Source organism: Perissodus microlepis, chromosome 11 (assembly GCF_051167445.1).
Source record: "Perissodus microlepis isolate ML-2025 ecotype Zambia chromosome 11, ASM5116744v1, whole genome shotgun sequence".
Taxonomy (NCBI): Eukaryota; Metazoa; Chordata; class Actinopteri; order Cichliformes; family Cichlidae; genus Perissodus; species Perissodus microlepis.
Window position 1 is genome coordinate 7,514,274 of NC_140471.1, and position 27,159 is coordinate 7,541,432.

At 41.0% G+C, this 27,159-nt stretch overlaps 1 protein-coding gene across 4 annotated transcripts in view; it reads right to left on the reverse strand.

Moving 5' to 3' along the window:
• The window catches only part of vps13b (vacuolar protein sorting 13 homolog B), a 298,568-nt gene that overhangs the window by 95,968 nt on the left and 175,441 nt on the right, over window positions 1–27,159 (reverse strand). For all 4 annotated transcript variants that reach the window (XM_084942710.1, XM_084942712.1, XM_084942711.1 and 1 more), the window contains 3 exons: window positions 10,533–10,736; window positions 5,597–5,723; window positions 4,158–4,301 (listed from right to left, as the gene is read on the reverse strand). In XM_084942710.1, the coding sequence (XP_084798836.1) occupies window positions 4,158–4,301; window positions 5,597–5,723; window positions 10,533–10,736 (475 nt within the window). The remainder of the gene's footprint in view (window positions 1–4,157; window positions 4,302–5,596; window positions 5,724–10,532; window positions 10,737–27,159) is intronic.

Below are 27,159 nucleotides of genomic sequence, written 5' to 3' on the forward strand. Positions count from 1 at the left end.
GCTTATTACTGTAGCAAGCGTATAAAAGGCACACAGTAAAATCAGAAAATGACACAGAATAACTGAAAGACTGTCAGGAACAAACTTGCACACTTTCACACACTGTCATCTAAATCTCTTACTCTGTCTTCTAGAGAAGAAATAACGTCATAGCAGAGCTGACACACAGAATGCACACACACACACAGAATGCACACACACACACACACACACACACACACGGGTCAGCTGTTCAGTCATAAAGAACCATTAAGAGTCCTGGCTCCCAAATAAAAGCAGAATACAGTTACCATGTTGAGAATGTGGAAACAATGTGTATGACAGAGTGTGTGTGTGTGTGTGTGTGTGTGTGTGTGTGTGTGTGTGTGCGTGCATGGTATGGGTCTGCATTTCTGTGTTGCTTGGTGACACAGCTGATGACATAGCAGTGAGATAAGTACCACAAACTGCTCCATCATCTATTCATAGCTCCCTGGCTGAGGGTCCTCCTGCTGCCTAAACTGAACTCAGCCTCACTTTATCATCATTAACATCGAGCACAAAAAATGACGGATCATAATGCTGCAATAAACATCCCTACGATGAAGTGATTCAAGGAGCAACACATCTGCTTATCTAGTGCTTAGGAATCAGCTGTTCGGTCATAAAGAAGCACATGTTTTGCATCTCAATCATTTTAAGTGGAAACTGGTAACTGTCGATAAAGCACAATAAGAGGGTATGAAAGAGATTATGAGAAAATAAAAATCTAACATCTGTATGTATGCATGGAAAGGCCATAACAATGTGTATGTGTGGACAGACTCCTCTGAACACAGCTCAGTGTCTAGAAATGACTGAAATCACACACAACACTTGAACGCGCTGCCTGAACGAGTGTCTTGCCTCACCACTGCCAGGGAACCCAAAAGCCCCTACAAAACAAATTCATTAACCAAGACAATAAAACACAGCTGTGAGGGGCAATGGAACCGTTTGAAATGAGTGCCTGGGATTGTGGAGAATCTGTTCAAGACAAACAGCATGCTAAGAAAAAAGAAAAAAAAATCAGAGGAAAGGATTTGGAAATAAGAGAGAGTGAGTAAAGAGCAGTGTTTAATTTAAACTCTAGCTGGGGACAGTGCTGACTGTGAGAACGGAGATGGTTTGTTGGAGCACAACAAAAAACAACTCCCCTGTACCAGATGCTTGAGTTCTGGGACCTGGTTTTAATTGAATCTTTTGAACAGGTTGTATAAAGGAAGAACAAACAAAAAATGCCAAATTCTATAAATATCATTACTGAAGCTGGGATTGAATTAAAAAAAAGACATTCCAAATCCAGTTTCTAATACTGTGGAAATTACAAATGGAAAGACATCTGAACTTTATTACATGAAACCTGAAGATTGTAGACTCTACCTGTTCTTAACCCACACTCTGAACACTGTCAGGGTATGTACTTCTGATATTCTATGATGACAGTGGGTGAAATGTGTTAGCAGGGGGTGGGAGTGGGGCCTAAATGCCTTAGCTCAAAACACCACTAGAGGGCTCTGCAGCTTGTGAAATGGGTTTTTGTAGATCCGTACACACCAGACCTGATCATGTCTAAGTCATACTAACCTCCCTGTTGAAGGGCCAAGCAGCCGGACAGACTCAGCTGCCAAAAGACTTACGACACTGAGATAGATGGAGGTACAAATAGTTTTACAGAATGTCCAAAAAAGTCAAAGCCAGACCACATTTATTCAGTATAACCTCCGTGCTCTGCAGCTGCACAGAGGTGAAGACACACTGACTGAGCTCACTGTTAATGATACTGTTATGCTGTGTAATGTCACCGCTATAAAACAGTAAGGCACACTGTATCATGCATATGACATAAATAAGGTAAAAGCAGAAAAGTCATAATAGCCTCCCCTGGTTAATAACTGTGACCAAAAGAATTTAAAAAAGCATGTGTGGAAATACATGAAAAAAACATGAAAGCTGAACCATCACAAGTACATCGCTCTAACTTCTCAAAAAGCAGTGATTGATATTACATCATTCTGGACCTTGTGGGTAATTTCTACTTCACCTAATCCAGATGAAAAAAAAAAGTAATAAAAACAGTCGGATGCATATTTTTCCACAAAAAATTGACAGCTCCTAAACTTGTATAAACTAGGAAAAAGCCTGGGGGTAAAAACATAAACACAGCGGCTACTGTCACAGTGTCCTTAACATTATTTGGAATCTCATCTCCTCCAGCTGGAGAAGCTCAACAAGAAAACCAAATTCACAGAGGAATGTTTCGGGTGCATGTCAGGACTGCACTGTGAGCCAAGGTGTTGCAAAGCTGAGCAAAACTGATGCTACATCATACATTACGTTGCATTACATTTCATTGCTTTTAGAGATTAATGGAAAAAATAAACCGTGATGAATCCAATTTAAATCACCCTTCTTGAAGGGTGAACCCTAACAATTTTTTGGGGGGGGTGGATAACATATTGCAGTTTTCAAACAGTTGCCAATAGTCCTCCCAGAATAGCTGCTTAAATTTCTCATCCTGCCTTGAACCTGGATGAACCCTCTGTAGCCGTTAGCTGCCCCTCAACAGAATCAAGCCATGAATCATTACAAGTCAAGGGTGAGGGCTCAGAGATCACCCAAATCAAGACCAGATGCACAGCAGGCACCTCCCATGGTCTTACCGTGCAAGTAACAAATGAAGAACAAAAAAGAAATAAGGAAACTTCACACTGCGCCTTTCTCTTATCCATTTCTACAGGGTTGTATTAGTCCAAGTTGTCCTAATCCATTTTAGATTGTACAGTGATTACATGATTACAAAGTTTAACTTGTTATTTTGCCTGAGAAAGCCTACTTCAGGTTACAGAGGCCTTTATCTGCGTCATCTGACGCAGTCATTGCACTTAAGCACACATCGTCCCATAAAGAATGTTAAGAGGAGATAACAGTAAAATCACTCTATCAACTCACTTCACTTCATCCCATTACCCCCGTTCTTCTTTCCCCTGTCCCCTTCCCTCATCTACAACTCCCATCCTCACCACAGCTGGTAAATATTTTTATATTGTGTTCCATTAGAAAGCTTCATTAAGCGGTCAGACGGGGCAAATGGCGCCTGGGAGCTCCCTGTCCTGTAAACAATAGGAAGGGCCCTGAAAGCTGCAGCTGAGCAGAGCGCAGTAAACTAAGCCCACATTAGAGAACAGCCTTGCTCTGAGTGAGTAAATATTTAAATGTGTTGGATTCACCCAAAATAGTCACGGCTAATAGTTAAGAGCACAGTATTGGGAAATAATAATGATAGATTTTTGAGCAAACAAGCATTGCGCTGCTCAATGATTAGTAATTGGCTTTATGTGAATTTGTGGCAGACTAGTGGGTAAAAATTAAGTTGAGCCATAATTGTATCAACAAAGTGATCTTTTAGCAGATGTACAGTATCCAGCTAATGTCAACACAGCACATATCTACAGGAGAAGTTCCTGAAATAAAAAGAGTTGTTAGTCACACATGACTTCAGGTTTGTTACACTGAAGAGACAGTGTAAAGCTTTAGTATTACAGAAACCATAGTTAAACTACTCAAATAACCTTACTCCAGCTAAAATGTCCATACTATGTATGTATGTAGCTTAGTTTGTCAGTATGTAAGTGCCCATATGGACCAAGACGTTTGTGTTGTGCATGAATGTGTGAGTCAAAATTCCACCTGATGTCACTGTGACCTGTGTTGCATATGTTTATGTGAGCACTAGTTGGTGTGATTTCACCCACAGTCTACAGGACCAAAGGAGCCAGGCCAGGATCAGGAGCCCAACCAAGTGCATGCTCATTCTTTAACATTCATGGGTATGAGCGATCACTGCAAATCTGTCCTCCAGTGCTGACATGTGCTGTCCTCAGAAATCTCGGGGAGAGGATTCAGTGCAAACCACCTGAATCCACTCACTAGATTTGACTCCTCTAAGTTAAATTGAAACCAAACTGGAGGAGATCCAGAATCGCAAGCAGTGTGAGATTATGCTCACAGACACAGGACTTTCAGGTATACAGAAGCACTGAGAACTGTGTATTGCTGCACAGGCTGACTGTTTAAACATCTTTAAGTTTAAACAGTTTTGATTTTGTATGTAGTGCTGGAACATCACTATAATGTACCTCAAAGCCTTTCTCTGGAGCGTCCATCCCCACCATGTTGTCTCTGAGAAGCTGATGAAGGAGGTGGACCTGAGCAATACTGAGGTAGAAATCCAGACTGCTAGTCACATTAACCTCCAGAGAGTGGCCACACACCACCACCTCCTAGAGAAAAAAGGGAGTTAAAAAAAGGGGGGGACAAAATGAACAGAAGAAGTAGGAGGAGAGAACAGGAAATGCATTGAGAACATCTTTTGTAACTTGTATACGCTTCTATTTACTTTCCATCTCCTCACTATCTTTGTATCTTTACTTAAGTCTGTCTCTTCTTCCGCTCTTCCCTCTGTGCTCTCTGGGGTCCCACCCACAGCCAGCAGTTCAAAACTCAGGCTGGAGGTTACATCTAAAAGGATATTACTCACCAACACTGTGGACTGAACCACACACACGCACACATGGCAGACCTAGCGCAATAACCCACAAAGGGTATTGCCACTGTTTTTTAATTTTATTTTGTCAATTCTGAGCTTTAAATTAAAGTCACTACTGTCTTTTTTCTCATTTAGATTTATAGTAACATAAGAAGTGCATTAACATTATAAATATTAGTAGTTCTGTTAGCGGTCAAAGTGACTGGTCGAACATGTTAAGGTTACAATAACAGTTACAGAATAGCCTGGCGAGGAACAAATGTAAACCACATACTGCTATAATACATTCAATACATTAATGATTCATTAGCAATAGCTTTTACATTTGTGTGGGAACCATGCATAAATCTGCTAACAGTAGTTAGCGGTTAGACAAAATGAATATGATTTTTATTATAGAAATTGTTCTACACGACTTAGTTCAAAGTTGTGTTTTGTTGTTCCTGGCTCTGAGTTTCCATATCTGAGGGAGTTACACAAATCACATTGAGAGAGAGAGAGTGTGTGTGTGTGTGTGTGTGTGTGTCTAAGCACCAACTATGGATTAGCTGTTATGCATTGTCAAGGGGCACGTTAGCGTGGTCGGATGAGGCATCAAAGAGGCAGGAAGTCTCAGAGAGCGGTGCCAGAAAACATCAGCTGTATAAGCAGAAAGGTTTGAACTCTCGGGGTCAAAAACCTCCCATTACATGGTGGACGGCCGATTCCTAATGAGTAAGTTACTGTACGTTAGGAGGAAAATGTAAATACTTTTGACATCTCACATAATCAATGTCTATTTTCATATGAGCAACGGATTGTGAGAGTAATGGCTGCAGTCGTAGTTGTAACAGGTCGCGGTCAAAGGGCACAAGAAGAATCTTTGTCTATTCTTAGACTTAAACTTTGACGTTTCGATATAATTTTCCCTAGTTCCGGGGGATTTTAACTTTTCTACAGTGCAGAGACATTTTCATTCAGAAAATCTGAATACTCTCTACAGAAATAATTCATGCACAGTATTTCATGTAGCGCTGAGTGGATGCTCACCTCTGTCTGTCCACTGTCAGGGGACAGGTTCTTGCTGAAGATGATAGCTGGAGCAGCAGTGACCCGGACAGAGAAGTCAGTCAGGATCGGCGTGAGGATGGCCCGGCGCTCCTGGTGTCTCCGGATGCTGTACAGAGATCAGACACCTCATCAACTACTATTTTGCTACTGTTGTTCTCAACCATGAAAAATGTATTCAAGCTTTTGTATACCTTACAGAAACCTAAAGGACTTTTATCTTCACTAAAACTCCCCTCCTTTTGTTTACTAATATCTTTTCATGGTTAGCACTTAAAAAATCTTTGCGAGACTGTCCCATCTGCCTGGGGATGGCACGTCAACACCACACAGTCGAAACCACAAAAAGTCTTCACAACAGAGTTTTATTGTCGTGCTGACAGGCAAACATGCATTTCAAGGTTGTTCTAGGTTTTCAGATTCAAAGCATTATGAGGAAAAGCTAAACTTGACAACAGAGACTTCAAAATTGATCTTCCCCTCGTAGAAACGATCTGCAAGGTTTTTGCCATCACTGAGATTTTTTACATTTCTTCTTTTACGCATTTTAGTTGCAAGCTTGAACAGAGACTGAGTGAGACGTTATTTGACAAGTCTCATTTGGGAACAGCTCTTAATTGTATACACACGAACGAGCTGAAACCTTCTCATATCAACTCTCCATTTCACTAATGTTCATTCCCACAATCAAGTCATATTTGTGGGAACATTTGTTAGCAGTAAAACAAATATACAAGTGGGCTTTATAAGGTGGTGTTAATTGCCACATCTGCTGCTATTAAAACAATCAAGCAGTACAGCTTCCAATATTTATAGTTGGCTGGGATTATAAAAGGCCCAGTTTCTAGGTGGCCTTGAGTACAGTTCTTAACCAGAAACAATATCATATTCACTTCTGCTACACAAATGTGCATTACCAGTGCCCTTAAGGGATTATTTTCTGACACATTTCTTTGAGTGGGGAGTTCGAGGGAGGACTAATTCAGAGGTGAAATGATCTGTGAGGCCAATTGGTGTTGGCTAATCTCCCTTCAGATGGGGATTGAAACAATGAGCGTCTCGTTGCAGGGGACAGGTGCTATCATTCACCAGCAAGGCTAGGAGCCCCGAAGCTCAGTTTACCAGTATTATGGAAGTCTCTGAGTGGGCTGGAGAATCCTGTGGTTCTGTGTATGTGTGCGTGCCTTTCAATGGGGTCATTACAAAAACAAAATATGGAAAGATTGACTTTTGTTTCATTCAGTGGGACGCAGAATAATCAGTAAATTGGAATATCAGTGGCATGGACAAAAGGGAAGCCTGCACTGGGCGACTGATAGGAGGGGCGATGGGAAGAGTTCGCAGCTCTGTGACACAAGGTCTTTCCTAGCCAGCAACTACAAACTGTGATGAGGACAGATCCTGTCAGTGGATCCACAGTGCTGGAATTTCCTCACAAAACCTCAGGAAGCAAACTGAGGCCACTGCAGATCAGCCGCTACTGGAATTAAATCCAAAAAGCAGCAGAATCAACATACCGTGAGTCTAAGGCTGGGGGGAGAGAGAGGGTATCAATGTAAAGAAAAAGGAAAAGGTGTGAACTTTAGAAGTGGTGTGTGTCAAAACTTGTTACAACCAAGGTGGTGTATTTCTGTTAATGATTGCAGCAGACAAGTAAAGCTGTGAACTTGGCTCCCCTCTCCTCAGTGTCCTGGAATTTTCTCACACATTCAGCTATGACTTGGTAGTGTTGGTAGCTGAGGCTGAGGCGCAGCACACTGCAGTGCACCAAAGCCCCGCCGAGCTTCTAGTGCTGTTCCTGCTACAGCGAGGGGAGTCACATTGCTTTAAGGTTAAATGGAAGAGCTGGGATGAGACCCCAACACCACTACTGGCTTTGAGCTTATCAGCATGACCATAGAGACACACCTGCCTATAAATGTATACCTTAATTATGTAAACGATATCTTACGGAGTTAAATGGAAAAAGAGGAAACATCAGAAAAGAAATCTACGCTAAAGAAGAAAGTCAATCCAGTGATAAGGAGCTAGGAGCTTCTGATTATAAACAGGAGTCAAACTTTAGTGACCTTTACTCCATAAAAGTGGGTGTCAATCCTCTTGAGTGCAAAAAGAACTGTTACATATTAGGTCATACAATCATCAAGTTTGAAACAGAAATCCAGACCCACTCTTACGACAGCTAAATCTATGCTAAAGATTTTTAGCATCTTCTGGAGCCCAAAGTGCGAGCCCAGAATGTCACCTCATTGCCCTTTCAGACAATGTGGACTTGGCACTAGGCCCATTGCAGAGAAACATATTGAGTGAAAGAAAGAAAGAATGTGACTGGATTAAAGATCAGAAGCCCCTTGCTCTTGTGAGCGTCTCTGACACAGTAGTAAGAATGTAAGACAAATATAGGCCCAAGTCCACTACCTAAAAGAGCTATTTTACAGCTGACCTGGCCAGGATTGGAGGATTAGAGACAAGCGAATAAAAACTGGTGCACAGACAACAGAAAACACAGATATATCTTAGGTACTTGATGGTTTTTAGATTGGTATATCAGATTATATGGCATGTTGTCTAGCAACCACATATTGACCGACTATTTATACCGCTATAATACCTTATAATCCATTGCTTTAATTTCACATTAACATTTCACTTATATCCACAAAAGTTAAATAATGCATAATATATTATGATAAATCACATTACTTAGTTGTCACCCAGCAAAAGGCTAAAATGACCCATTTTTAAGATATAAACAACATTCACCCCAATATTTTTACTTTGCCATTGTGATTTAGTATATCTGTTTGCCAACAGCACAAACAGGCCAAACAACACTGTAGCATGGGGGTGTAGAAGTAGTAATAATATACTGAAAAGCACAAACCAAAGGAATAGGGCTGTGCGATATGACCAAAATCTCATATCCCGATATAAGAATTCTATCGTCCCGATAACGACATAAATCACAAAAATGTAACATTTTCTGTAAATTCTGTGAATCTCGGGCAGCTCGACTTGCGGGAAGTGTTTCCAGCTGGGCGTCATGTAGCTGGAGTCGAGTGTTTTAACAGATGCATGATACATTTCTAGACATAAGTTGTAACGGCCGCAGTTTTCTTTGTGAGTATTTATTACACGGCGTGCTGCGGGGAAAAGCCTGTTCTAACGTTTGAGTCTAAGGTTTATTTTTTAGCACCTGGCGGCTCTTTTTTAATTCTCATCCGTAAATAATCTGCTCTTTCACGTGATTCAGTTTATTTTGAAAAGTCTCAACAGGATCTTGAGCTTTATTGTGAAAGGTTTATGTGGAACATAAACAAGCGGACACGCGATGCTGTTACCGTCGTTGTTGCTAACCACAACGCATAAAAACAGGCGCTTGTCCGTCTGTAGTGTCGTTATATTAAACATATGAGAAATAGCAACTACAGTGACCATCAAAACGATGAAAAAATATTGCCGTAAACAGTTTATTTTGCGACACCACGAAACAAACTATAGCATAAAATGAAACGATAGACGTTTTTATATCGTCATCCGATATATATCGTTATATCGAACAGCCCTACAAAGGAAGCACATAAAATCAAGCAGTGCTTGCTTTTATGAGAAAGTGCGGCAAGATGCCTTTCAGGAAGAAACTGAAAGAACAGAGCTCCCATGAAATAAGTCTGGCTGTCACAATAAAAACGTCTTATTGGAGGTCTGAGAGCTGAGGGCTGAGCATCACTATCATGTTTTCCAAGACAGTATGATTGTCTTGGAAAAGTCTTCTTCCAAGACAATCATACTGTCTCTGTGTGTAAGAAATACAATAAAGACAACAAAAATATTCCTAATGAGTATGTATGACTGTTTGCTTGTGTCTGCATTGGAAAGTGTGCCCATCTATGTGTGAAAGGTGTGTGTATCTCAGCCAGCAAGTCCCGATGACCTGAGACCACTCGGTCTCAATCAGGCCCGTGTTGATTTTGCACTGCATTCTTCCATGAGGCTTATTTTTAGTTGACAGGGAACAAATCTGGAACCTTTGCCTATGATTTTGTGATTTTTGGTCCTGTTCCCTCTCAAAACATGAGCAGAAAAAAGGATGTGGGGCCAAACAGGCTGTTAGACTCATGCTTGTTTTAGCTCCCGAGTCTAAGAAAAAAGTGACAGGACTTGTAATTATGAGCGTGCATGGAGAGGCTGCATGATAGGGAGCTAACTCAATAACTACACGGTGCAGTGACATCAAGACGAATGATATAAATTACAAGACTTTCTTAGCAGATTAAACACATACACCCACACATGCACCTACCTGACTGGGGTGAAAATATGAAATTTAAAACCAGTAAGATTCAAACCAGAAACCAGAAATGAAAATAGTAAAAAAACAAAGATCAGAAACACTAGTAAAACATTATTTTTTTTAAAAGCCACATATTTGTAGGCAACTTCATCAGACTTGACCTATGCATATATATTCTTCCCATGTTTACCAACCATCTATAATTTTGTCATCATGGTTGTTCATGCAGTTTGCTTTTTGGGTTTTTTTTACTTTGGTTTAATTTGTACACAAATGCTGCTCATTTGGTTATCCTGGAAAAAGAATCATCTCAGCTGCTTTTCATGAGGTTTCTATTATTTTTCTTATCTGAATCAAAGGTCCAAGACAAGAAGAGGTCAAGCCCTTGATGGGTAAATTAGGTCAATATTTGATCTTTGATACTATCAATAAAACATAGATTAATTTCCTCCTAGTGGGATTACAAAGGGATATAGGAGTGATCACCTCTGGATCAAAAATGTGAGAAGTGTGATCAGTCAATTAAAAAAAGTAATTGGTACAGAGACATCTACCTGTGATACACACACAAGACAGAATTAAATTCGCCACAGCAACTCATGAAACATCCAAGTGGCTCCTGACCTGCTAGCCATGTTCCACTCCAGCGCAGGGTTCTGGGAGCTCCTCTCACTCTCTGCTGATGTAGCTCCTTTGCTTCCCTCCTTTTCTGGTTTAAGCTGTTCCCACTGAGCAGTCCCAATGTTGATAGACTGAAGATCGATCTGGTATTGACGATCCTCCACCTCTGAGCCCGGGTCACGAAGGATGCCAAGGTTCAATGCACGACTGAATGAAAAAAAAGTTTGAGTCAGTATTCATATTAGGGCTACTTTGAGGTTTGGATGTTCAGTAAGTCATCATGTAAGAAGGAAAGAGTAAGACACATTAAATGCAATTAAGTTTAATTTCACCTGTGCAATATACTTTGCATTAGATTCAACAAGCAGGTGCCGATGCCAAATAAACTAAATGCAAAAAATATGACTTTATTTATTATTATAGAGGTTCGGTTGTGTCAGGCTGTACTTTATATGCTTGGTTACGATAAAGTACGTGAGCCTAGGGGTACGCCAGGTAGTCTGTTGTAGTGAACCAGTAAAGATGTTCTGGCTCTAGGCCCTAACCACTACTGACTGCTTCTTTCTGCTTTTTCAGTGGTTTAGTAGCACATTTTTCTTACGGGATGATTTATGACTAAATGTAAGCCCAACGAATTGTGCAGCCAGACCTCAGATAAAAAAAACCCTCTACAGGCCTCAGGTGAAATCATTTGCCTTTTATAAAGTTTTGATTTATGCCAGCTTATCACTGGCAGTAAACATTGTTTAAACCCTGGCTGGACAGCACGGTAGTCTGGAGAGTGGCTCTTACTGCCTTTGGCCTGCTGTTTCCGTCTCCAGAAACACAGGACTTGTACAGTGTACACCAACTGTAATGTGGTAGAGGAGATGTAGAGATATGTCAGGAGTGGGCAGCGCTGTGTTTGTAGTCAAACTGCTACAGTCAAGTGAGCAAAGACTGTCCCGTCAGCGCCAAGAAAAAGTGATGTCATCTATTTTGCCTTTGAGAGACAAGATCCTGACGAATTCATGAGGCAAAAGGAATAATCAAAATTCAACATCTGTATATGACATCAGGGCTTTTGGTTCATTATGATATGTTTATTTGTGCTGGTGAATTCAAATGAGAGCTTAAATGGTATAAATAAGAGCTTAAAATGGCTACAGATGTAGCAGCAGCATGAGTAGTTTTATTTGTTTCGGCAACGTCAATGGCAATTTTCATATAGCGTTTCCCCTGCTTAGCGGCTCTGGAAAGGTCTCTACCAGAGCGTGATGTTATGACAATAAGCACCAAGTACAAAAACAATGGCAATGAGAGATCAGAGGTGTATAACTGGATTTACTTGGATTTGTTGACATACAAACAAGTGAAACAGATCCTTAATCAACATTTGGAACCACATTTATCAACAAAGTATAATATAAATCAAACCAAGGGCTCTGTAACATTTGGGTGGGATGTGTCAGTCTAGATTCATTAGGGTTTTTGTAACAGTACCTCCATCACCCTCCCCGTGCCTAAACTGTATTTTTCACATTAAAGAAAACCACAGTTACCTCATATGCTTTCCAAATTATCTCCTAACGTTAGCTTATTTAGGAGACTATTACTCATAATCAACATAACATGAGCGTCTGCAGCCAAGCCTCTACATCGCCGAGCTGCAGGGTCATCTTCAGTGACATAAATAAATATGATAAACATTTGTCTTGGTCATGCAGCCAGTGGAAACCGGTGTGATTTAATATCAAAAGACATATTTCAGCAAATCGCAGGAAACGAGAGAGCTTCATTTCTGACAAATGAGGAGGGGAGGAATTTTGGAAGTTCCCCTTGGGGTGCAATAATAATTGAAGCCAGATTTTCTTGTTGTACATGTGGGGGGAAAACACTGGTGGTTTGACATATTTGATTGGTAATGTGAAGACCACACTGCTTGGCCAAGAGGAGTCGGGGAATGCTTTGGGAAAGCATGACATTCACTCTGCCCACAGTATAACGGACCGACTGAAAGCGTGCAGAGAGAGGCAGGTGGAACACACCCTTCTGCTCTGTCTCACATCCCATTATCAGACATCTGCTTGCCACTACCACGCAGAAAATCTAGAGGAAAATGAAAATAACAAGTCATAAATGACATGCTTTCACAGATGAGGAGGGCAGGGAAGAGAGAGGGAGGAAGGCATGGAGGGGAGGGGCATTTTTCTCAAGCACAAGTACTTAGTTTTGCCCTTGTTCCTCGGCCAACCTTATTTTAATTGCAGGAAAAGACCACAGAAACATTATTTTTTACGACAAAATTCTGCTATTTATAAAAATGGATCAAAAGCTCTGCAATAAGCATGTTCTGTTTCACAGCGTTCATGGCTATTATTTTAAAAAACATCTCTCCCTCTTCTGACACTATTTAAACCCAATTTGAGTCCAAAAAGCCACTGGGCCGATTTTGCATCAGAGCTGAAATATGAAGGCCCCGGTCCAACTTTATTATGGCCCAAAATCAAACCCTCCACCCAATGCAAGCCCTTCAGTGGGAAACAGCAGACAAAATAGCAAAGCCATGGCAGTGTTTAGTATCCAAAATGCAGGACTTGGAATAAGATGTTCACTGATACTTCATCACTGAGAAGAAGAAGAAAACGATGTTCCAAATGCCTTTTACAGGAGATACTCGGATAAATTAATAAAAATGGGCGATTAAGTGCATTTTCTGTTCCTCTGTTTAGCATTCTTTGGGTCTATGCATGTGCTGGGCGGAACATCGGTCATGATTTGTGTTAAGTGGACGTGTGGGAGGACAGAGTGCTTAACGTGAAGCAGATTTGGCAATGGGATTCATGAAATAACTTTACGGGCAAATATATAAAAACGGTTATTATGCACGTTATGTAACGTATATACTGATAAACTACGAGTGACTTTGATGTAAGCTTGCACGAGACGAGAAAGTGCGTTGTAAGAATAAAAGTAAAATACATAAATATAATGCTATAGGGATGAAGAATCGTTAAGCTAGGCAAAGGGGTGAATAAGTAAAAAGATTACTGAAAAAGAGCAAAAGTGGAATTACCATAGTGAGGGCTTGAAGGCCAGCTGTGGTTCAAGGTTGTAAAACAAACCACAGTGGGATCTGGTTCAGGCTCATGGCCCAATGCTAGGAATGTGGGAACTGTGGGCTGCGCTGAAGCCGCTTGCCCAGGATCCTTTGGGGCAGGGTGCATCGTGGCCCATGGCTTTGAACGGTCTCTCACCTTCCTCTCTCAACCCCTAGCTACAGATTCCCAATTCCCATCCCTGGCCCAGGGCCAGAGGGCCAGGAAGCACCGGGGTAATACCAAGCGTCACTGGCTTCTGGATCTCGTCACTCTGAAACCCGCAATCTGAACCCTCAACCCCAGACCTGTGTTTCACTCCATTTCCCCAACAATCACATGCAATACATGTCTACTTCCATGCTCAACAGAGGCAGGTTTATATGTAAATAGGAATATGGGTGTGTGTGCTGAGAGAGATGAGGCCCTGCTTCTGCTCTCCTGATAAAACATACATACTGAGTAGAAATTTCATTGAGATCTCAAGCTTAATTCGGCAAAGTCAAGCTAAATTAGGCTTGTAAACAGATGTTCACAAGTTTTCCAAGTACTAGGTTTTGAGCAGTATATTTAAAGTGAAGGAACACATGCTACACATGAAATAGAAACACTGCATGCTTCGGTGTGTTTTTTCACTTGGGCTTAACCATTCTTCCAAACGCTAAAGTAACATCCAAGAGGCAAACTGTTTTTCTGACACCAGCACGAATACTATCACTCATCCATGAATTATTAAAAAAAAAAGCAAGTGTTCAGTTGAGGTTTTGATCATCTCTCTCCCTGCCTCCAAATGTTATCGGTCAAACACCATTAGCACCCAGCAGCTCCTCCGTGGTATTTCTGTCATGGAGAGCTGCCGAGCTCCACAATCAGCTTGCCACGACTCCCATCGGCTTTAAGCGGAGTCCCACTGGGCTTGTGTGTGTGCCGAGGGGGAATTCATAAGCATTATGATTCATGAAACCAGCAATTACTTAGTAAGTTAAGCACCCCTGCCTACGGTGGTCTGCTCTGAATTGCCAGAAATTCGGCAACTTCTGAGGTGTGGATTTATGACCCCAGTCAAGTCCAATTGCTCTTAATTTGCATCTACCAATTATAGTAATTAAGGCTCCGAACTAGAATGCCGAGTAGCTCTCAGAGCACGAGGGGAAAATGATGTTGTGGAATAAAGCAAGTCAGCAGAATCTAAGACGCAGTCACCGAAGGACTTTAATGACACTGCTACTAAAATGATTTTTGATGACTGGAGCTTTTTCAAAAGGAGTCGAACACAGTCGCGAGAAACAAAATATCCAAGACAACAAAACCAAAACAATGCACCTAATTTGTCACAGTTGGCAAAAACAAAATACTTACTTTTTAGCCAAGTACAACAAATCCAATCTTTAGTTGACTGATTTTTTTTTCTCACTGGCACAGTACACAATAAACAGAAATTGCTGCTTTCCTGAATTGTGTATTGGCTTTGATGTACTGACAAACTTCCATGACAAAAACTCAATCTATTCTTTTTTATTTTAGCCCAGCAGCATTACTCATCTCCCCTGCTACTCCCAACAGAAGCATGTTATTCATTACGTTGATTGCACTTTAAAGACACTCATACTCGACCAATTATATCATATTTACACAAAATCTTAGGAGGAAACTATTACTTCTATATACAATACAAGCTGGGCTTAGTTCGAGCTCAAACCACCCTCATGACAGCGGTACGCAATGGTAAGACGTTAAGAGAAAGCACTACTGAAGACGGGCCTCTGTTTACAATGACATGGTGTATACTAAAAGTCAGTGTTTGCACTTTGATTTCAACATATCATAATTACAGAAGTCATTTATCTCCCATGCAGTTTACATGTCAGAGAAGTTATAACGTTATAAACAGTCTGCGTTAGGCGTAAAAGTCACTGGATAACATGTGCTCTCCACGATGGCATGTTAAACATGACAGTCTGGCCGGTGTAATTTATAGGCTCATCACGCTCGTAATTCATAATCGGATTCTTGCATCAGATCTCCATGTTGCAGAAAAAAAACAAAACAAAAAACAAGCCATGCATTAAGACTGAACAGATATTTCTTTTGGCTTCAGCAGATGTGCATTTCATGGAATTCACACACACATTCAGTGACTGCACAAATGAAACTGCTAATCTTTTGTTATATTCTAAGATTTACTATACAGCTCAATAAGTTTTCTACAGTCACATGGTGGATACTGACTCATTTATTAACACATTATATCAAAAGTATTTTTAAAGACGTACTTATTGCATATCCTTGGCTACACATCAGTCAGAACTTTGATGCACCTCCAAACTTTCAGTCTAAAGTACTCTGCAGTTTGTCCTGGCTAATAGCACTGCAAGGGCCATTTATTGAAATGCACAGATGTCGTCCTCAACCCCACTGCTCCTGTTCTGCTTCGCCTTAGTTATGGCCGCACGCACGCACGCATGCACACACGCAAACAGACACATAGCTTGCCTGGTCTGTTTAGCTTTAACTCTGCTCCTCTGTCGCTTCTGCTGCTAGCTCCAAGCACGGAGCATTCCTGGGTAACATGGACAGTAATTCAGTGACTTTTTAAGGGCAATGACTTCTCATTGGATTGCTTCCTACAGCAGGTACATCTGCAAAGGATCTAGTTGAAAAGGGTCCTTGGATCCTCAACAACTGAACCTGCAGACCTGTGTGCATATTAGTCCATCTCAGATCCTTTCCAGCAATACACGCTCGAAGCTGACGCTGGTAATAATTGCATTTGTGTGTGTTTGAGAGTCTACGTGTCACAAAGGGACAACCCTACAATTTCTCCCACAAATCGGAATGGGCCAGTGCTTGTGAAATCACTTCCTCTCTTAGCAGTAACAGATTTGATATGCTTCCTATCTGCTCTGAAAATGGACATAATACTGCTTTTATAAAACATGTCAGGCTGAGTTTCAGCAGTGGGTCCCTGATGCCGAGGTGTGAAGGGAATGCCTTGCTTACTTCCTCAGACCTCAGATTGAAACCAGATTTGTGTCCCCACCAAGCAATTTTCAAAGTGACGTAATCCCACCACCATTTTAATTTGAGAGGCCTTATCTCTAATTAATCGCTAAACACATGCACGGAATAGATTATTCATAACTGGATGCAGCAGAGAACATGGCAGGGGTGGTTAAGAATCTGGCTTACCCTTACGTGCAATCATCTTCATCAAGTTAAAGAAAAACAGGCCCACACCTCGGTGTTACTTTTACACCAATTATTGGAAAACTTGGAAGGAGGAAGATTCCTGATCCAAAGCTTGCTACAGGTCTCTGGCAACCCCTGTGTGTTCAGTAGGTCTGACTGACAAAGCCCGAAGTGTCTGAAACCCCTTTGATATATAAAGGATTTAGAATGACTCGGGACCTAAGCCAGTGCAGTTGTAAGTAAAATAGGTGAAGCAGTGATGCATACTGAGCAGAAATACTTCAAGACCACAGCCACTGCACACACCATCAACACAGACAAGAAGCAGAAAACCAAGAAGTCTCTCACAAAACTGTACGAATGTTACACAGCACAGCGTTCAGACACATAGGCACACGATAAGCATCCAAAATCGAAGTTTACTCCTGCACATAAAGAAGTCGTGCTCCGGCAAAAAGAGTGTTTTATGGAGCTGTAAAATTAAGCTCATTTTATGGATCCAACTGCATGAACCACTACTGTTTTTTTCCACTTGATATTGATTAAGTGGTTCAGTATTGCCAAGCTGGTTCACATTAGTACAGAAACAGTTGTGTTGTGTGTATTTTTGAAGATGCTCGTTTTTATCTGTGAAAACGAGTCTCTCTGGCAGAGCCTTTGAAGTTGATTACACTGTGTTTACAGCAATTATTGAATTCTGACAAATGTTTAAAGCAGCCAGATTACATATCAAGGCCCTATCCTTCTTCAGACAAAGAGCAAAAACTTTCCTAAACAAAGTCAGGGAAATGATGGCCATATTTGATTAGGTTAACGTATGCTACAGGTTAAGCAGACAGGCTGAACAAACATGTAATTGGATAACTAAAACAGTAGGTCCTTCTCACTGACGTTTGCCTCGACCTTAAACAACATTTTGTTCTAATTCAAATTTCTTTCCAGCAAACAAAAGGCAGAATGAAACAAAATACAACAACTTGCTGCTGGAAGCGCCACACATAAAGGAATTAAAAACGTATGTCTAAATCGCAAGCTTAAAGGAGAGACGGCTCGGACTTTGAGAATACGAGAGCAGCTTAAAAGCCTCTGGTGCTGCCCAGGACTGCAACACTGCAACTGCTTTCTCGTGAGATAGTATCCAAATACTTTTATGTCAGCAAGGAAAAACAGCATAAAATAATTACAATAATCTGGGGCACACATGCTTCCTACATCAGCTAATTCTTCCTCCTCTGCGAATGACTGTGGAGCCAATGTTTATAATTCTGAAGCGGATCTCAAATTCATCCAGACCTCCAAGAGTATTTACACAAAGTGACATTTCTATATGGGAGATTTCGCCTTTTCCCTCGCTAACTGAGGGAATCACACAAGGGGAGAGTACTCCTGGACTTTTTGAGTCATTTTGAGTTGTCAGTGTAGGGAAAGTCAAGGTGTTACTAGGTTAAGTATTGCTGGGATCCCCTGTATCAACTAACAGAGTGCTGAAATAGCGTTTCACAGAACTATAATAAAGGCTGTGTTCAATCATTCGCATCTGGACCCACCATACTGTACATGTGCAGTGACAGTGTTCTCTAAGAATCAGCACGAGATGAGTCGTTTCTGTCTGTTTGGTGGCAAAGACCTTGTTCCAGGACGAAGAACACGCACGACTTGAGAAACATAAAATGGGGAAAAAACCCAAAAGGATGGGAAAGAAAGATGAAACTGTTGTGTGATACACAGACTGAGTAGAAATATTTAACTCATACAAGTACAGAATGAATAGAAAATCAAAAACTTGCAACATCTCATCTCTGTTCAGTCTTTCACTTCTTCTTGTTTGAAAACATGTTTCACATGTTTTCTTTACACAGTTCCCAACAAAGTCACTTTTTTGTCTTTTAATAGCCTCCTTCACTCTCCCCTCTCCTCTCTTGCCAGTCAGTGTTTTGGTACAGTGACTCCAGAACAGTGAGAAGGAAGTGGCCCCTGCAGGCCAGGCTCCTGACAAACCACAACTCTAAACAGGCAGTGCTGTGAAAATATGGCATTCAAACAACACAATGCCAAAGCTTCTGACCGCCATGCCGACATCCTAAACAGCTGCAGGCACAGAGAACGTTGAATAGGGGGAAAAAAACAACGGGAAAAGAAACACATAGTAATAATAAAAAAAGTAGCAGAGAGGGGGAGATTACAATCAAAAACATGCAAAGTAGATCTTAAGCAGTGTCTGAGTCAAGCTAGTAACTGGACAGGGCTGCTTTTTTTTAAAAAACAACAACAAAAAAACGGGGAATTAAGAGATGAAAAAGATCTGATGCTAACACAACAGCCCCCTGTGACTCCGTTGATATCTGAAAAACATATTGGACAAATAGCATGCTGTGCAGTCAGAGGCTGCGGGGAGAGAATGAAAAAATGGAGTGAGGGATGGTTTAGGAAGGAAGGAAGGAAGGAAGGAGTGGAACAAGTAGTGCTTCTGTTGAGCAGAAAATCTGTGCAGAAAAGAAGTCCAGGTGTAAAGAATTAAAGGAGATGGCACATCAAACAGAGGTTCACTGTGCCTCTTTCCTGTCGCCCTGGTGGCAGGAAATGCTCTAAAGCATCCTGTGAGCTGACCAGAGAGAGACAGACGAGAGGGCGCAACAAGAAGTAAAGTGGAAAGTGAGGAACAGACGAGGGCAAATGTAGAAAATGTACAACAACATCCTGCAGAGAAGTGGGAGATTAGAGGAGAGAGAAGCACATGGGAAGAAATAATGGGGAAGGGGGAGGATATATGGAATGCTGCAGCAAGAACAGTGCAGAGGAAAAGGAGAGACTAAGGAGAAGTAGGAAAAGCTTCAATAAATGCTATTTGAGATGACTTGGCAAATTTGTGTATTGGATGTTTTTGTGTTTCAAATATGTGTGTGTCTGTGTATATGTATACATATGTATAGCTGAATATCTCCAGCTGATATCATCCTTCAAGAAAAACCTTCTTCTGCTTAAAAACTATTTTGAAGCTTTTAAAAACTAACAATACCAGCCCATTACTGACTGCAGATAATGCGAGACCTGAAAAAACAATCCCACTCTTAAAATCCCTGCTTAGATTTAAGAAGAGGAGATGGAATACAAATCAAGGGAGGACAAGATTGCTTTAAACACTGGCTCATCTTCATTACAGAGGAATGAAGGGGAGGCTTTGCCAACAGTTGGACATTTCATTTCAGCATAAAAATATGGAGCAAAGCATATTTGCTTCAGTTAATAATTTTTGCCCCGGTAACGTGCGTAACAAGAGCAGTGCGATGATAAATTGACATGGGTGGGGTGCTGATTGGAGGGCTGTTGTGCATGTGTGTGTGTGTACACGGGTGTGTGGTAAGTTATAGAGGGAAGACAGGGGACCACACACCAAAGTTGTCTATATGATGGCTTCACATTTCCCTCAAACCTGCAGCTAAAGTAACATGACTGACGTTCTCACACACAACACTAGCTGTAAAACTGGCCCATTTTGATCCCATGAATAAATTCTGGGGTGAGTTCAACCAAATACGCACAGCAAAGTGTCCACGGCAGCCTCGGGAATCTAATCTACTGTGTCTGATATCTGATTCATGCAGAACACAAGTGATGTATGTAAACATTCATAATAACTCAATGGCCTCTCTAAGTGAAACAGATCGTTAAGCTAAAGACCTGTGTTCATATGCTGGGAATATATCTATATCTATATATAGAGAGATATAGATATATACACACATGCACACATGCTCACATGAACATAACTCAGGACCACATAAAACACTGAATTTGTTTATTTAAAAAGAAATGTTCTCCTTCTAAAATCAAAGTGAAAATAGAGTTGTAGGGGCAGTAATTAAACACATTAGTTTACATTATATACATTAAAATAAACTATTCCAAGCAGTAAGGACTTTAAAAACTGGTAAAGACTGGGAGGAGGAAGACAAATCTAAGCCCACTTTAGTGCCAGCTTCTTGTTCTTTCAAGTCTAGCTGGGCCTCCTGGGGTTGTAATGTGCCTCTTGTTACACAAGCATTAGGCAATTATGCCACTGGTTTCTTACTGGCTTCCCAGAGCCGCAGCAGAGCTTGTGGCTTCACACATGGACATTTGAAAGCATCTGCACATTCCTTCTTTCTCGAGGTCGACTTCTTTTTTTCCCCTCTGTTGTACTTCAGTTGGTTCTGCTCTGGTGTGATGTTCGACTATGTAGCCCATTGATAACTTTGGCGGGAGACTACTGACCACACACATACACGTGTGCAGATATACATGGGTGAATCATTAGAAAAAAGCAAATGTGTGTAAATGTTTACAATCTGGTGGCCACATTATGTTGTAAACCTAATGAGCACCACAATTATAAAAGTGGATTTCAGAAACTATTCTATTATGGAAGTAAACTACTGATAATTGTAACAACACTACAGCTACATGTAGCTTCACTGCTATAAGAAAAAAGGGGCTATAACTCGTCCTCCAAATGCACTTTGTGAAACCTCTTTGTGTATCTCGACACATGGCTCAAGTTCAGCTATTTCTGTGTTAATTTTATGGAGGAAAAAGAAACTAGACAAAGTGGAGACACACTGACTGTCAATACTGTATTTCTATTCCCCTGATAGTCCACCTGGCCCCTGCTACTGCTGTGTGACTGGCCAGTCTGAGTCTCATTGTCATTAAAATGACAGCTTCAAACCAACCACGCAGGATGCTAGAACATCAACATGTCATGAGCAGGCAGAAAAGGAACTAAAACACAATTATGCACAAGGCTGGGGTTTGACTGCGAATGCACATTTTCAGGCACACACACACACCAGAACTAGAATGTGTATATCGCACGCTGCAGTTGAGCACAGAGCTTCCGAGGCAGGGTGTATTCTTAGAACCCTAATATCCTGCTTCAGGATGAGCCATTCGCACACACACACACAATCACTGAGGTTGGATCCCTGTGGTCATGCGGTCAACCCCTGGATCAGGCCCTTTATGAGTGAAGGACAGCTGAGGCATGATCCCTCTTGCCTCTGTCAGCATGCATCCCGAGCTGACTGACAGCAATATGCCAAAACACATGAACAGTTTCCGGGAAGCTCTGCATTAAGGTCTGTCACCTTCAGTGCCACTGAACAAAGCATGCAGAAATCCATGTTGCTTCCAACACAAAGATGCAGACAGATGAGAGGAAAAAATGATCCCGTTGTATCTGTATGGCTGTTTCAGCTTTATAATGAAAAATAAAATGGAAGGGTTTAATGAGCTCATTTTGGGTGTTTGGGGAAGTACAGTGACATACACTGCATACTTTTAGCGTTTATTCTTTATAAGGAGTTTATATTATATTATTTTTGTTTAATTCAAACCCTGCAGAAACACATCTTACTTATCCTCAGATATCTTGTTCACAGAGTTGATATTTTGTTTCTGGTAAATGCTGAACCCTTTGATTTAAAAAGTAACAAGTTTAAAATTATCTTAATCTGAATAAGATGCATAAACAGTTCAGGAAACAAATACATGGATTCTAGACTAAAGGGACAGTTTTGGCAACTTTACCCAAAATAATAACAATGTATCCCATTGGAACAATTCTATAACAAATTGACTGGATAGCTGTTCAAACTTTATTAAGACCAAAGTGTTTGTTCCTAAGACAAACGGGCCAGCATCACTATCTCACTGTGCCAAAAAAAGAGGAGGAAAATAAGTTGTGGTTTACTTGTTTGATTCCCTTGTGGTGAGTCCTAATACTCCCTTCTCTCTATCTTCTCCCCTTTTTTGCACACTACATTGGAGTCATATGCATAAATGGCCATAAAATGTATAGCTGGGCCCAGGCTGGGGTTTTCTCCCTCCTAATCTCCCTAAACCTCTAACTGCAGGCCGACGAATACAAGTGTTGTGGTACAATCTTCTCACAGAGTGGAGGGCCTGAGAATAACATCACAGAGGCCACAGATATTTATGGAATGAACCACAGGCTGTACACAGAAGTCAGCAGACACCACAACACAGCACACAAGATGCTGTATACAGCTCCCTGCTCATAGGCAAGGCGCTGCCAGCTAAACAAAGTGCAATGCTGTCGTCAAAAGCTTATCAGTGACATAGACAATAGATCTGCGGGGACAGAAAGAGGTATGTAGGTTAAAAATCCTGTACTTTAATAAGCAATTACATTACTTTTCTTTGCAATAATCTGTTCAATCACCTATTGTTGGACAGAAAAAGGATTTCTGGTCGTCAGCTGTGACACTGTGGAGTAAACCCTTAAGTCAACGATCACCATCATAGTTTGACGCTTGAACACAGTGGTCAGCTACTCTGAATCACAGATCAAGAATCAAATCCAGTGCGTCAAATCTAGTGTCCTCTGCTCTACGCTCAAAACATCAGCTCTGCAAACACAAACCAAATCTTCCCATCTCATTTACAGTTTTACAGGCAAACAGAATTTTCTTCCTTTTCATCATATCAACTATGTGTATCTGATGTGTTTGTGATAGCGTTTGAGAGTTAGAGAAATTCTTCCATTACCCCAGTTGCAACAGCAAATACTGAGAAATAATTATCTAAAAGGAAAAAAGAAAATAGGGGGAAATAATCGAGAAAAAGCTGCAGCTTCAGTGGCTGAATCTAAACTTCCTGTTCACATTACAACATGTTGTCTGAGAACTGTTTCGGCGTGAGACCCTCATCCTACTCCCAAGTCTCATTTGTCGACTCTGTGCAGGCTATCCTGTCAGATTCAAAGCATAAATTCTGAGGCAAACTTTAATAAAAGGGGGGCGTATGATTTACTCTAGGTAGTGTCTGTCCCCATTTTTAAAACAATTTGATGCTGCATTAATTCTAAATGTCAAGGCAATGTGAAATATGTCCTCTGCATTTACCAGCACCAGGTGTTTCATTTGCCGGAATGACAAAAAAAATGTTTATTCTGGCTGACCCTCCAATCCCCGCTTATTTTATCTTTTTTTTTCTTGAGAAGAGAGAAAGAGAGCGAATAGATGTATATCTGAAGTAAGAGTGCAGAAAAGAGATCAAAGAACAAAATGGAGCTACATGATTTAGCGTTAACCAAGAAAGTTTCATGTCTAACAATTTCAATTACACTGTCTCATTCCTCTGCCTTTAAGGCCCAAACAGAACACCAGTGCTGTTGTTTCACACCATCAGCCACTTCACCTACGTTTGCCTGCAGGGTGGATCTGCTGTAAGAATCTTCTGTTGGTTGGCTGCAGTTCAGCATGCTCACACGGATCAGTGGCATTTCCCTTCTATGTCAATAACAGCTTAGACTGACCACTATTGATTACTGAAGTACACCATAATGATTGATCGTCTGCATTTAATGCATTATAACAGAATGCAGATAATCACGGAGTATCAAAAGGAATTGGTATAAAAACGTGTATTTAAACCAGTCATAAAAGAAGCAGCAATGACATCAATATACACACATCAACTAAAACATCAAAACAGCTACTTAGCCAAAAAAAAAAAAGAGCAGTGCAATTAAAGAGATTTAGTGAGTTGGTTTGGCTTTTGCCCGCAGTTCTGTGTTAATGACATACTGAAATTTTTTCAAAAAAAATAGGAGTGAAGAGTGTATACTAGGAAAAGATGATCCAGTATAGTTTTAAATCCTAAAACTACAGATGAAAATAGATCAAAGAGAACTTTGATTCACATGGTCACGTCTGGCTGGGCAATCCCCAGACACCGTTTTTACATTCTAAAGTCGTGCTCTGTGTAGAGATAAACTTTAACAGCAGGGACTAATTACACCTAAGCTTCCTTAAACAGCAACAGAATTTAGGTGCATAAAAGGTCGCCTCTTATGAAAGCACCTGATTGTTTAGGTAGGTCAATGGAGGTGTCTAAAAGAATCATGATAAAGAGTCCTCTTATTCTGGCGAGATATTACGATTACTGCCATCGTAGCTTCTGAACCGAGTTCATCATTAAACCTGCGCAGCAGCCAGGGAGTTTTTAAATGAACTCAGTGTATATAAGAGTAGGTCCTGGGTGTCACTGTGTGTGGCCTGAGAAGCTCCTCTCCGCTGCGGCAGTGAAGCAAAGCTGGAGCACTTTTCGTTGGTGTAAACAAACGGGGAAATGGGGCACTTGGCAGCCGACTAAAGTGAGTGATGAGGCAAGTGTGCGCTGAAGCATCTAATGAATCATTTACTGGGAATGTTGGGTTTTATGAGCAAAAGACAGAGGAGGAAGACAAGAAAGGAGACCAGCTGAGAGCATCGAAAAAGAATTACTTTTTTATGAAAAGAAAAGAAAGTTGGTGAGCTGCAGCTGTCATGGAGACACCTGAGAAGATCGGTCAATGTTTTAACCCAACGTGAGGACGAGATTAGAATACATAAAAATAATCCTTCTGCTAGCGCAGCATCAGCAGCATATGAACCTCACTGAATTTACTGAGGTGGCTGCTGACGCTGTGACAGGTTTGCACCTTTGAACAGAGCTGTTGTACTGAAGGCCTATAAGCGGTTGTATACTCTGCTACGTTTTTACACCTCCAAGGAGAAACAGAATCGCTACTTCTGCTTCTACAACTGAGTGAACAAATATCCAGAGCAGTGAGTGAAATCACTCTTTATTATAGGACATACACAAAACATCTTGGAATTGTAAAACTTTTTTTCCCCTCTTTGGCAACTTGTATTCCTTTATCACTTTATTCACACACTCCCATCCATGGAAAGGATGCTACTGTGGGAGATGGGTGCATATAATGTTCTGCCAGGGAATTTTATTAGTAACAGGCAACATCCTGGCTTCACTGGGCTGTGTTTATCTGTGGAGGGGAGATCCCCATCACAACCACTTATTAGGACATATATGTGGCTTTAACCAAGCAGCCGTTCAAAAGCAATAAGGAGCTGGGTTACTGACCACAAGTAACTGGGAGTGGGACCATTTTAACCAACACCGAAGCAACCGAGAGAAAACGGAAGACAGGAAGGAAATAACAAATACACATAGAAACACAAGGGAAAAGAGAGACATTCAGCAGAAGGCGGTAGCATGAAGAAATGTCATGTTCTGGAAACTCCGTGTGGAAGAAAAAGAGACAGGAGTACATCATGTCCATTGATGCAGCCACATCATGCTGACTAGATTCTGTATCACTGCTCACGCACAGCTTTCTCTGCCGTTACTGTAGAAACACGAGCGTCTGCACAAATCAAAACAAACAAACAAAAAAAAATGTGGCAGCTGGATGCTTCATAACTCTCCTTTGGAAAGAGCATGAGGTAAATGAATATGTGATGGAATCTAGAGCTGTGTCCTCGAGATGTGGGGGTGGTGGGAAATACGCAGGATATTTTAAGTCTCAAACACACGCTTACACATGTCCAAACATGTGCAGACACACAAATGGAGAAAGCAAATAATATTTAAATCGCTTCGGTGCAAAATTTTAAAAGTTTCATTTAACAACAACAAGGAGCAAATATTAAGCGCTTTCCTGTCACTGATAAATGAGGAAAGCTTCTTTGTCTCTTTCTATATTCTCAAAGTAAAAAATGAGTCGTAAAAACACAAATGAAAGCCATGTGTAGCCATAGTGAGACTTTAAAGATTAGCCCTCTTTCAGTCAGGGATGTCTGGTTGCCCTTTCAGATTTGCCAAATAATCTGACAATCATGTATGTTTTTCATTTTTGTTTTCATCTACAACAAAGGATAATGAGTGCCATGTATGTTTAATGGCTTTATCAAAAATGCATATAATTTAAAATATGAATATACTTAATTTGTTTTTTAATTTAATATTATGTTAAAAGACAAATTATCTTGGTATTTCAAAGCTGTTCCCCAGCATAGAAGAACCTTTCAATACAATGTTCCCTGAGTTCTAAAAAAACCACCTCAGTGGAAAAAGGGGAGTGAAAGATAGAAAGAGAGAAAAATGGGAGCAGGGAGTGAAAGATATGAAATTTTACAGAGGCACAAACCACAACAAAGTGAGGGTTGAAAGTGTGCTGGACATTCCCCGGGCTCGTGCTCGTACTTGGAAAAAGACGGCCTTTTCAAGACAGGAAAATGATTACAGCTGTGTAAATTGACAGCGGCCTTGTAGCTGAAGATGAAGAGGGCGAAAGACGGGAAGCCTGCAGCCCCGTCATAACTCCAGCTTGGTCTACAAACTGCTGGGGGTCGACTCCTTCGGGGGGGGGGAAAAAAAAACACCACACGATCAAATTAAATGGTGTTAATTGCTGCCAAATCAGCCTGGTGGTGGCTATCAACTTAGCTTAACAGCATTCCAGTCAAACGCGTTTGTTTTTCCATCTCTGCGTAAATGCTAAATGCACACCGTGCTGTGAG